The sequence below is a fragment of the Peromyscus californicus genome, unplaced genomic scaffold, assembly GCF_007827085.1.
Source record: "Peromyscus californicus insignis strain IS unplaced genomic scaffold, ASM782708v3 Scaffold_22__1_contigs__length_63687245, whole genome shotgun sequence".
In the NCBI taxonomy this organism is placed as follows: Eukaryota; Metazoa; Chordata; class Mammalia; order Rodentia; family Cricetidae; genus Peromyscus; species Peromyscus californicus.
This window is the reverse complement of record NW_026294525.1, coordinates 16,908,439-16,922,098: the sequence shown is the minus strand read 5'-3', so window position 1 is coordinate 16,922,098 and position 13,660 is coordinate 16,908,439. Positions and strand designations below refer to the sequence as shown.

The 13,660-nt window shown below is 40.7% G+C and overlaps 1 protein-coding gene across 1 annotated transcript in view; it reads right to left on the bottom strand.

Annotated features, from left to right (window-relative positions):
* Katna1 (katanin catalytic subunit A1) overlaps positions 1-13,660 on the bottom strand; it is a 33,737-nt gene that overhangs the window by 14,247 nt on the left and 5,830 nt on the right. Inside the window, exons 2-4 of the mRNA XM_052750987.1 lie at positions 10,090-10,264; positions 7,655-7,812; positions 5,725-5,905 (exon numbers count right to left, since the gene is read on the bottom strand). Coding sequence (XP_052606947.1) covers positions 5,725-5,905; positions 7,655-7,812; positions 10,090-10,257 — 507 coding nt within the window. The 5' untranslated portion in view covers positions 10,258-10,264. The remainder of the gene's footprint in view (positions 1-5,724; positions 5,906-7,654; positions 7,813-10,089; positions 10,265-13,660) is intronic.

Here is a 13,660-nt window from a genome sequence, read left to right as displayed (position 1 = left end):
GAGCACATGCCTAGAATCCTAGCACTTGAGAATTAGAGACAAGGAGACTGTGAGATCACCTCACCAATTCAACCAAACCAAAACCACCTTCACTAAAACACAAAAACAAAAAACCAACCCTTAGATAAGAAAAAAACTAGTAGAACTTTATCAACCTTGAAACATGGACAAGTCAGGAAACAATACATGGAACTATGTAACTATGACAGGTTTTATTTCCCCTCGTTTTCTAATTACACTGGACAGCAAAAGCAAAAATTACAATAGTCTGATGTAGTTCTAAATTAATACAAAGAAATGTTTATAATTGTAAATAGGAAGAATAAAGAGATATAGAACACTTCTGTACTCAGAAGTCATAAAATGACTATCAGTAAATCACTTCACACACACACACACACACACACAAAATGTTAAAGAAAAAAAATCTCAAAGCATGTCCACTTAAAAAAAAATTACAGCTTCAAAAAGGGTTCAAACATGTGGCATATAAAGTAAGATAATCAATTCAGAACCTAAATAAGGAAATGGACAACATGATGAGAAATTCAATCAGGAATGTTCAACATGAAAATTGAGATTCTGAAAAAATAAATGTTAGAAATGAGTCATTTGTTAAAAACAACAAGCCAAATAGTAGTGGTGCATTCCTTTAATCCCAGTACTTGGGAGGCAGAGGCAGGTGGATCTCTGTGAGTTCAAGGCCAGTCTGATCTACAGCGTGAGATCCAGGGTAGCTACAGCTACACAGAGAGAACCTGTCTGGAAAAACAATACAAAACACACACACACACACACACACACACACACACACACACACACACACACACACATACACACACACACACACAAAAGCCACCACCAACAACCACTCACTGAAAGGAACACTCATAGATTAAATCAACCATAAGAATATCAGGGTAGAAGATAAAATGGATACTATTTTCAGACAACAACTACCACACACACAAAAATAAGCATGATCACAAGTTTGAAGAACTCTGGCACATGCTCAAAAACTAAAGGTAAAGACTCCATGGGACAGAATAAAAAGCTAAGCTAAGCTAAAGTGTAAGGTTATCTGGCTGAAGAGATGGTTTGTCCACTAATGGCTAAATCTCATTCATCACAAAAGTTAAAGGCATTGAAAAATCTCTTCAATGAAACTTCTCAGCACTAAGGAAAGATATGGCATTCAGAACCCCAAACAGATACGACCAGAAAGACTCTTTATAAGACATATTATTTACTATCTAAGCAAATATTTAAAACTACAGGACAAAGAAACAATATTAAAACGGGGGGGGGGGGGGGGGAGGCAGGAGAGGCAGAGGTGTTCCACCATACTTACAAAGGCAAACCCATCAGAACTCTCATCAGAAACCTAAAATGTAGGAAAGCATTGGACACACTTCAAGTACAGAAAACAACTGCCAGACCAAGATTATTATATCCACCACAGAGAGGTTTAAAATTTGATGGAGAAATAAAAATTTTCCATGATGAGTATGAATTAAAACAATTCGTGACCTCGAAGTCAGCATTACACAAAATACTTTAAGGAATCTTATACAGAGAGGAAGAAAAACAACCCCAACAGGAGCACAGGAAAGAGGGGTGCTGTGGAATATTATAACTAGGCAAAGATGTCTTACATTTATGCCGCAGAATATTACTTTAGCTGTGCAAAGGGGTGTTACTTTTCTTTATACTGCATTTGTTTAATTATGTAAAGAGGTGTTGCATCTGTTTCTCCTTGCCTGCCTAAGGCACCTGATTGGTCTAATAAAGAGCTGAACAGCCAATAGCTAGGCAGAGAAAGGATAGTCGAGGCTGGCAGGCAGAGAAAATAAATAGAAGGAGGAGTCTAGGCTTGAGAGAAAAAGGAACAAGAGAAGAAGAGAGAAAGAGAGGGAAAGGTCCAGTGCAAGAAGCCAGGCAGCCACCAGCCATCTACACACGAGAAGCAGTAAAAGTAAGATATTTAGAAGAAGGAAGAAAAGTAAAAAGCCCTGAGGCAAAAGATAGATAGATAAACTGTTGTGGAATATTAGTTGAAGATGTGTTACATTAGTTTATGCTGTGGAACATTTGTTTATTGATGTAAAGATGTGTTGCATTCTTTAATGTTGCATTGTTTAACTCTGTGAACCTGTGTTACTTTGCCTGTCTAAAACACCTGATGGTCTAATAAAGATCTGAATAGCTAATAGCTAGGCAGGAGAAAGGATAAGGCAGGGTTAGCAGACAGGGAGAATAAATAGGAGAAATCTGGGAAGAGAGATTGAAGAGTGAGAAAAGGAGGAGAGGAGACCACCAGGGTCCAGCCACCCAGCTACACAGCAAGCCATGGAGTAAGAAGTAAAGAGAGGTATACAGAATAGAGTAAGATAAAAGCCCAGAGGCAAAAGACAGGATAAATTTAAGTTAAGAAAAGCTGGCTAGAAACAAGCCAAGCTAAGGCCAGGCATTTATAAGTAAGAAAAAGTCTCTGTGTATTTATTTGGGATCTGGGTGGCAGGCCCCCCAAAAGAGTAAAGAGTAAAAAAAAACAACTACAAGAAACAGGTTAATTTAAGTTAAAAGAGCTAGTCAGAAACGAGCCTAAGCTAAGCTGAGTGTTCAAAAGTAATAAGAAATCTCTGTGTCATGATTTGGGAGCTGGCTGGTGGCCCAAAAAGAAAAAGCCTGGCACAGAATGAGTTTCACAAGGAACAGAATCAAATGTGTCTGTGATGGTCGATCTCCATAGTCGCCTGGATGGCACTTAGAATCGTCATGGAGACCACTTTCTGGGCATGCCTGTCTGGACTATGTTAATGAAGTGGGAAGGCCCACCCTACTGTGGGATAAAAAGAGACAGGGAGATGAGTGCTGGCACTCATCCTTCTCTGCTTCTGAGTGGTACACTCTAAACAGCAGCCTCACTCCTGCCTTCACGCCTTCCCCAATGATGGACCCTCCAAACTTCAAGCCAAAATAAAACACTTCTTCCCTTAAATTGCTTTTGTTACAACAAGGAAAGTAATTGACACAGGTACAGCTCTGTAAACCAGTGAACCGTAGGATGCATGGAGGTCAATATGAGCACTAACTGAATAAACCAGGAAGCAATCGACACAATGACAGCAATTGGCCAATATCTCAAAATAATGAATCTAAAAGTCAAGGGTTCCAGCTCTAATTAAAAGATGCAGACTAAGCCAGATGGTGCTGACACACACCTTTAATCCCAGCACTAAAAAGGCACAGACAGGCAGATCTCTGTGAGTTCGAGACCATCCTGGTCTACAGAGTGAGTTCCAGGACAGCCAGGGCTACACAGAGAAACCCTGTCTCAAAACAACAACAACAAAAAAGGATGCAGACTAGAAGACTGGATCAAAACACAAGATCCAACGACCTGTCTTCAAAAGATGCATGTCACTGGTAAAGACACACACACATACGGTAAGACACACACATACGGAAAGACACACACATACGGAAAGGCAAAGGTTAGAAACTATGAAGCAAGAAAGTGGAAGCAGAAAGCACTCAAGGGCAGAATTCTTGTCCTCAAAAAAGCAGACGTCAGAGAGAGAATGGTCATAAACTATTAATAAAGTGTAAAAAGATGGAATTAGAGACAGATATACATCAAATCCTAGCTTATCTATTTCATAAAAGAAACACTACTGAACATACAGGACCAGAGACACAGCAAGCGACTTCAATGCTTCACTCTCAGCAATGTACAGCTGAAGGAAAAAAAATAAAGAAACCTTAAAAAAAAAAAAAACCCTATGGTCACTGTGTGTATGTATGACATATTTGCATGTATGTCATGGTGTGCATGTGGAGGTCAAAGAACAATTCTGTTACGTCAGTTTTTTTCCTCCACCTTCTTATAGGTTCTGGGATCAAACTCAGGTTGTCAAGCTGTCAAGCTCTTCATCTGCTGAGCCATCTTTGCAGGCCCAAATAAAGAAATACTTTACATTTAGCTGGGTGTGGTAGTACACAGCTATAGCCCCAGCACTTGGGAGGTGGAGGCAGGAAGATCAGGAGTTCAAGGCCAGCCTAGGCTACATGAGACCCTTTCTCAATAACAAAACCACTACCACCACCAAAATCTTCATAGTTAAACTACATTGATCAAATGGTTAAACTACATTGATCTTAACAACAACAAGAAAACCACTCAACAACCGCAGCCTACAGAACTCTCAACAACACAGACACACTCCTGGCCGCAAGTCAAGTCATGACAATACAAGAGAATGAATACACTTCCTGTGTGTTCACAAATCGTAATGGAATAAAACAAGAGGTCAGTAACAAGAGAAACCACAGAAACTACAGATGGAAATCAAGCAATGCACCCCTAAGTGACCAGGGGGTCACTGAAGAAACCAAGGAGGAAATCCAAAAACTCCTGGAGGAACAGGGCGGTAAATGCACTTTAAGTCTAACAACTTGAGCTTGATTCCTTGGGATTCATGTGGAAGGAGAGAAGTGACTCTGACCTCTACATGTGTGCTACAGCACATGTACATGTACACACACACACACACACACACACACACACACACACACAATTTTTTTGAGAGGGAGTTCAGAGAGGGTCTCGTTATATAGTCTTGGCTGGCCTGAAACTCACTTTGTAGACCAGGCTGGCCTAGAACTCAGAAAGATCCACCAGCCTCTGCCTCCTGAGTGCTAGAATTAAAGGCATGTGCCACCATACCTGGCTTCAATTTTTTTTTAAAAGGACACACCCCCACACACAAAACCCAAATGACAACCAAATTTTTCCTGACTGGCGAAGGAAACCCAACATGTACAGCCAAGATTCTGTGGCAGCCACAGCAAACCAAGAAGCATGGTGTCCCCACTGTTTCAAATCCTGATTTCTAAGGTTAACAACTGACTCACTTAAAAACATTTTGTTTTGCCAGGCAGTGGAGGTGCACACCTTTGATCCCAACAGTCCAGAGGCAGGGGCAGGCAGATCTCTGTGAGTTCAAGGCCAGTCTGGTCTAAAAAGTGAGTTCCAGGACAGCAAGGACTGTTACACAGAGAAACCCTGTCTTGAAAAACAAAAACAAACAAACAAACAAACATTGTGTTTTGAGGGGGCTGGAGAGAACGCTCGGCAGTTAGGAGCACTGGCTTCTCTTCCAGAAGTTCTGAGCTCAATTCCCAGCACCCACATGGCCCTTACAACTGTAACTATAGTCCTATGGGATCCAGTGCTCTTTTCTGGTATGCAAATGAACATGCAGACAAAACATCCATATACATAAAACAATCTTCTAAAATTCTTGTCACTTGGGCTGGAGTGATGGCTCAGTGTTTAAGAGCACCGACTGCTTTTCCAAAGGACCTAGTTACATTCCCAGCACCCACATGGCAGCTCACAACTGTCTGTAACTCCAAGATCTTGACACCCTCACACAGACATACATGCAGGTAAAACACCAATGCAAACACAATAAAAATAAATAATTTTTAAAAAATTCTTGTCACTTTCTGTTGGTGTGCATGTGTTTATGTATGCCGCATGTGTTCAGCCGCCTGCAGAGACCAGAAGAGGGTGTGGGAGTCCCTGGAGATGGAGGTAGAGGAGGGTGTGAGCTCGCTGATGGAGGTGCTGGGAATCAAACTTAGGAAGAGCAGAACTTTAACCAGCAAGCCATCTCCCCAGCTCCAACTTTCACTTTTGAAGGCCATACCATTTACCTTTTCCTCTCTTCCTTTATTCTGCTCTTTCTTATCACGACTACGAACAGCTTTCCCCCGGTCATTGTGAAGATTCTGCGCAGATGGACGATGAGCTCTGACGACTGTGCCTGGCCGGTTACTTTGTGGTTTAGGGTCATTGTACTGAGTAGACTGGCGTTTCCGAGGTCCTGGTGAGGGTCTAAACAACACAAGGCCATGAAAACCTAAGGGAGCAGGGTACACGCCCAGCTAACGAAGAGAACTAAGGAAGTCAACACAGAAACTGAGCACATATCGGGATAACAAACTTCAGGATGCTGAAACCCAGGATCTACCATTTAAACCTGACATGGCTGCTATGGCCAATGACAAGAATGCAGTAATGTCGTATTTTAGAAACAACTAAGGAAGCAAAAGTCACTTATACTTAGGACATTACTGTACCACAAAGAGAATAAAAAAATTAAGCCTGATTGCTGGGAAGTGAAAAAAGAGCAGTTATCAGAGAACAGTGTTTTATCAGAAGAACCAAAACGCAGTGCAGATGCTAAGATTTCTTCTACCCAGAGCTACACATGCAATTCAGTGTGGTTTTACTTAGAATATATTATAATTCTTGTTGGTTAGCTGAAGGTTTTAATAATTTCCTCATTCTAAAAGACTAGGATGAAAGCTGGGTATGATGGTACATGCCCTTTAATCCCAGCATTTGAAAGACAGAGCATGTGGACCACTGTGAGTTAGAGGCCAGACATACATAGCAAGTCCAAGGGCAGGGCTACAAAGTAAGACCCTGTTCAAAAAAAAAAAAGAAAAGAAAATGAAAAAGAAAGAGAGAAAGAGAGAGGGAGTAAGAAAGAAAGAGGAAAGGAAAAGGTGGTGGTTGAAGAGATGGCTTAGCAGTTAAGAGCAGTTGCAGCAGCTCTTGTTGAGGACCTGGATTCTCAGTTCCCAGGATACACACAGCAGCTCACCACTGCCTGTGACTCCAGCTCCAGGATCCAATGCCCGCTTCTAGCCTCTGCAGGCACACAGGCACACATACACATACAGACAAAACATCCATACATACAAAATAGGTAAATAAAAATAAACCCCGGTGGAAATTACAAAAACTCATGGAAGGTGCCTCATGCTCATATGTAAGTAACTCCCTTGTTTCTTGATTTCAGTGGCAGAATTTAGACCTCCATATTTAGTGGCGCTTTATTTATGTGGATGAATAAAAGCATACAAAATCCAAAAAGAACAGAAGGAAAGGGCCTTATTCTTAAGTGCCTTAGGGTATACTTCAACACAAAGAAACTATGTTACCTAAAATCAATGCACCTTACTTGTTTGGTTTTTTTGTTTGTTTGCTTGTTGTTTTTGTTTTGTTTTGTTTTGTTGTTGTTTTCAAGATAGAGTTTCTCTGTGTAGCCCTGGCTGTCTTGGAACTCATTCTGTAGACCAGGCTGGCCTTGAACTCATGAGATCTGCCTGTCTCTGCCTCCCTAGTGCTGAGATTAAAGACACCACCACCACCTGGCACATTGTTGATTATTCATTTGCTGTCTATTGGTAGTAGAAAGCTGGGAGTAAATGCCAACGAGAGCCAAGCAGGCTCCAAAGCCTGCCAGTCTGAATCCCTCAATTTACATATGAAAAATCTGAGTTGCAAACAGCACACACAATTTTTCAGCAGCTACAAAGAGTGGGAAAGACTCCTGTTCCCAGATGTCCTCAGTATGTAAGCTGAGTCAGCTACTTTCAGCCCATGCACCCCTAGTTCTGACTAATTTCCACTTAAACATGATACACATTTAACAATTCTAAAAGGATATTTTAGTACAAACTTCCCGCACATCCCTCAACTGCACATCCCAGCAATCCATTCCATCTGATAGATATGGACCAAGGTTAAGGCTATCAGCTTCTGGGCTAGTCTTCTTAAAAAGTCTCCACTTACCTTCGTTCAACAGGTACAGGCAAGGACCACACTTCTCCTTCAGAAGCCGGAAGCTCGTGCTGTGCAGCTTTTAAAGGAGTGCTGTCCAGTTTAAAGCTCTCAAGTGTTTTCATGATATCCTTAACATGCTTAGCTTCCACATTTATTTCCTGCCAAACCTGGTTTCAAAGAAGAATATAACTGAGAATATGACTTAAAGAAAATTTTTTTAAATAATCACTGCCCAAACTAAATTTAGCAGCTTCCACTTTGATATGATAGTAAGAAAACTACATCAAACATCTTTATAAAATTACAATAATTAATTTTCTTGTTTCAATTGCAAAACTAACTCAAAGAATGATTAAAAATGGTAGCAAAGGGGCTGGAGAAGTGTCTCAGAGGGTAAGAGGCTGCTCTTCCAGGGGACCTGGGTTTCATTCTCAGAATCCACATGGCAGCTCACAGCCATATGTAACTCCAGTTCCAAGGGATCTGATGTCCTCTTCTGGCCTCCATGGGCAGTGAATTCACCTTGTGCACTGCCATACATGCAGGCAAAACACTTACACACATAAATAAAAATAAATATTTTAAAACAAATCCTGGCTAATTAAATTGATACCCACATAACTCTTATTCATACTGTATAACAACTGAAAGGTTAGCTGCAACTTTCAAGTTTAACAAAAACAAAACTTTTGCAAGTTGCCGTTTAATGATGGTTTTATGCTATTTAATTAACTGATTTTGGTGTTTTGTTTTGTTGGTTTTCCAAGACAAGGTTTCTCTAACAGTTCCGGATGTCCTGGAACTCGCTCTGTAGATGAGGCTGACCTCTGCCTCCCAACTGCTGGGATTAAAGGCCTGCACCACCACCACCCAGTAACTGATTTTGATTTTTAAACAAGGTTCCATTAGTATTGTACAGTGGCCTCAAAGTCACAATCCTCCTGCCTGAGCCTCCAACATGCTGGGATTTCAGGTGTGCATCACCATACTAGGCTTAGTTAACTTTTAAAACCACGATCAACTTCCATTATATGGGGTAATGGTCATCCAACACTCTGAATGCATTTAATACTACTGAGTGTTAACAGCATAAAGTTTTAATGTATTAAAATGTATTTTTAATGTATTAAAAACTTTATACTGAACTATACATTAAATGATATACATATATATGTGTGTGTGTGTATGTATGTATATTTTGTTTTTTGGGGTTTTTTTTTGTTTTGTTTTTTGAGACAGGGTTGCTCTGTATAACAGCTCTGGCTGTCCTGGAACTCACTCTGTAGACCAGGCTGGTCTCGAACTCACAGAGATCCGCCAGCCTCTGCCTCCCAAGTGCTGGGATTAAAGGCTTGATTTATATATTTTTAAAGTATGTTCCCCTCTTAGTAACATAAATATGGACAGTCAGATTTAAGGAAAAGTTCTTTTACAAAAAAAAGCTACTTCTCTCCAAGTGTTACAGAGAAATGTGGTACCGTATTAAAACAGCAGCCAGAAAGTAATATTTCACAACAAATTCAGTTCAAAGGACCACTAATTTCTGTAATGTTCTGTTATGACAGTTAAACTTTGGTAAATGCTGCCCTGGACTAGCTTTTATGAGTTCCATGGTTTCCAACTATATTTTCTTCCATCCTCAGTATCTAAAATTCTTTAAATGGGATTCAAATAGATCAGCTTTATGTAAAGTTTTATAGGAAATAAGGTTCTGCAAGAATTTGCTGTCATTTGCATTACAGCAATGTCATTATAAAATCAACTGCAGGGCTTGGGTTTAGTGCTGCAGGCATTATCCTAGGTCTGGACAGGTAGAGACAGGAGGATTGAGTATGAGGCCATCATAGTCCACACAGCAAATTCCAGGACAGCCAGGGCCACAGAGTTAGACCCTGTCTCCAAAAAAGGACAAAAGAAAAGAAAAGAAAAAGACTACTACTTAAGAACTATGCTTGAATTACAATAATGAATAATGAAGCAGAGGTCATAACCTTGTTGATGGTAAAAGAGCTGTTGCTCACAGTGATGGCTATTCTTGGATGTCAACTTGACTACATCTGGAGTTAACTAAAAACCAAGTCACTGGGCACACCTGTTGGGGACTTTTAGGTAACTGGATTATTTGAGGTGAGAAGACACACCCTAAATCTGGGCCGTACGTTCTTGTTGCAGCCTATATAAAGGACAAGGAAGAAAAGCTTTTGCTCTCGGCCTGCTTGGCCTTGGATCACTGGCATTAGAGCCTACTTACTCAGAACGCCAACGTATACTTTAGAACAGCTGTGAGTTTTGGCTCTAGCCTGGTCTACAGAGCTAGTTCTAGGACATCCAAGGCTATACAAAGAAACTTTGTCTCAAAAAAACCTATACTCTCTGATGCATGTACAGCACTCAAAGTCAACCTAAATTTTCTGAGTATTAAGCACAGCAGCCATGATTCTTACCTGTTGCCATTTCTGCTGGAGGTATGTATCTTTGACTGAGTACAGATACTTGTTCATTTGGTCAAGAACTCCCTGATAATAGACCATTGCAGAGTCATAGTTTCCCAGCAATGCATATTCACGAGCCAATTTTACATTCTCACTAATCATGAGAAGACTCATGCTCATATGTAAGCTAAGGAAAGAAACAAGAAACATTTTCATGTTATACATCTCTTCAAAGTTTCTTAAAAACATACTTCCCAGGACTCCTTTACTAAGGAAGTTTACAACAGCATCAGTGAGACCATTCAGTAGAAGACTGACCCAGCCTTAATCCAATGAACCCAAATAAAGGGGAAACAAGGAAACCAAGTCCACAAGGCTGTCCTGACCTCCATCTGCACATGTTCACACACCACAATGCACATCTGCCCCAACTCCGACAAAATAACAAACTTTTAATAATTCATTTATTTTATATGTATGAGTATTATGTCTGTATGTATGTCTATAAACCATATGTGTGCAGTGTGTGCAGAGACCAGAAGAAGGTGTTGATAGTCTGAGACTGGAGTTAGAGACAGTTGTGAGCCACATTGTGGGTGCTAAGAAATGAATCTAGGTCCTCTGGGAAAACAGCCAGTGCTCTTAACCACTGAGCCGTCTTTCCAGTCTGAACAAATAATTCTAAAAATTCAGTTTACAATAACACATGTGACATCATCTCCACATTGACTCCTACAGTTTCCATCCTTAAAGAAACATCTTGGGACTTGGAGATAATAGTTTAGCTCAGTGCTAGACTGCTTGCCTAGCATGCATAAGGCCCTTGGTTCAATGCTCAGTGCCACACAGATACATAAACAACAAAACAACTTGGGCTGGGGATAGAGTTTAGATGTAAAGCACACCCAAGGCAAGGCCTTGGCTTCAAATTACACTACCATCAAAAATAAAACTCATACGTACATACAAGCATGCATGATTTTAGTTCCCAAAGCTAAGACCCACCATAAAGGCTAGCTCAGACATTACTTCTTAGGTTGTCCACCTCAGCTCAAAATAAATGTTCACCATGTAGGCCCTCTGGCATTTTACTGGAATTTTCATCTCACGACAGTTATCTAGTTACTCTACATTTATCTCTACTAGACTAAGTTCTCTGAGAGCAAGATATACATGTGAAAGATGTAGAGCTGTATCTTCAGCACAGGACACATGTTTTCATAAACTCTGCACAAGTAATGCTCACTGCTAAGCATAGTTTTGGAAAAAATTACAAATAATCAGATAGCATATGTGTTTTGAAGTTAGAAAAACCTTGGTTAGAATTATTCCCCCCCCCCCCCACCCTGCCCCAAGACAGGGTTTTTCTGTGTAGCCCTAGCTGTCCTGGATCTCACTCTATAGACCAGGCTGGTCTCGAACTCAGAGATCCACCTGCCTCTGCCTCCTGAGTGAGTGCTGGGATTAAAGGTGTACACCACCACTACCCGGCTTCTTGTTCAAAATTCTAATTCTGCCATCTTGGTTAAGCCCTTAATATTTCTTCCAAGTCTCAATTGTTAAATTTTTAACTGGGATAGGAACTACTTCCAGGGGTTACAAAACTAATTAAAAAAATAAATAAATAACTAGGCAGGTGCGGTGGTGGATGCCTGTAATCCTAGTTACTTGGAAGCTGAAGCAGTAGCATCACAGGTTTGAAGGCAGCCTGGGATACACAGCAAGTTCAAAGTCAGCCTGATCAGCTCAGGTGGACCGTGGCTCTGAGCAAACATTGTAAAAAGGGAGTGGGTGCTGGGGATATAGCTCTACGGTGGAGCACGTGGCTAGCATGCAAGAGGTCCCGCACTCAATCCCCAGGACGAAATAAGTAAATAAAAATATGTAACTTGGTGCCTGCCAGGCATGACAGCTCAGGCTTCTAACTCCAGCACTTGGGGCACAAGCAAGGAGGACCCCGAGCTGGAAGCCTGGAATGGCTGGTCTTATTACTCAGCAGAAAAGTATGTCTTCAATAAAAGGTTCTGCACATGAGAACCCAAACTATCTGCATTTAGTACAATAGAGATATGTGGAGATGGACATAATTAAATCAGAAGTAGGCACTTGATAAATGTCAGCTTTGTTAATGGTGACAATGACCACTATTCTGTGAAGCACAGATAACAGTGAGGATGAATGCTGGAAGAATCTGCATGTTCTGAGAGGGCAATGATTTGGATGGGGGCAGTGGCCACAAGAACAGAGAAGCAAATCTGCACCACTGTGGGGAATGAGCAGCCGGCTGCTTGGGAGTCCCCTAGGCCACAGTGTCGGCACTTTAGGCTTGGGGGGACACAAAGGTGACCGTGAAGGAGAGGAGGAAAAGTGAGAGGAGGGAGAAGTAGGAGAAAAATGAAATGACTTTGTACTTCTTATGTACATCAGTAGAATATCCAAATGGAGCTCCCGGGCAGTAAAGGATAACTACAGGGTTAGAGCATGGCTCAGTGGGTAAGCACAGTGACTGACTGCTCTTGCACATGGTGGCTCACAACTGCCTCGAACTCCAGTTCAGGATTCCAACATCTTCTTGCCTCCATGGACACCTGCCTGCAGTGTATACATAAACTCACACAGGCACACACCTATATACATAAATAAAAATAAATTTATCTTTTTAAAAACATAAGCTGGGGGGTGGTAGCCCACGTCTAAAATCTCAGCACTCAGGAGACAGAGGGGGGCAGATCTCTGAATTTGAGGCCAGCCTGTTCTACAGAGTGAGTTCTAGGACAGCCAGGGCTACACCACAAAAAAACCCTGTCTTGAAAAACAAAAACAGCTGGGCATTGGTGGTACACGCCTTTAATCCCAGCACTTGGGAGGCAGAGCCAGGCAGATCTCTGTGAGTTCAAAGCCAGCCTGGTCTACATCTCAGAGATCCAGGACAGGCACCAAAACTACACAGAGAAACCCTGTCTTGAAAAACCAAAAGAAAAAAGAAAAACAAAAACAACAAAAAAGCAGGTTCAATAACACTAAACATGAGTATAGCTTTGAGGAGAGATGAACCCTCACAATTTGTGAGAATAAAGTTGCATACTCATTTTGGAGAACAATCAGGCAATACTTAGGGATTATCTTTTATATGTATAATGTATAATAGCCCTGTGTAGAAATGTTATAAAAGACTCCACAGAAAGCCTCACAAAGATTCATAAAGGGACTTGGTTCTGGATGTTAATGATAGAACTATTTGAATTATTAAGAAATTGGGAGGCAGGGAGAACATAATCAAAATATATTACGTGTATGTATGAAAATGTCAACCCGTATTATATATAATTCATATATTCAAATATAAAACACTATAAAAAAAAGTTGGAGACAATCTGTTCTGTTAGGAAACTATGGTAAAGAACATAGTAAATATATAGTACATGGGAGCAATGAACAACTTTATAAACAGCAACATGAATAGATCATCAAAAATAAAGGGCTGGGAAACAAAAATCTTAGACATAGAACAATGTCTAATTTGAATATCATTTGATTAAAGTAAAAATTACCTATGCTGCATAAACATTCATTTAAAAATATA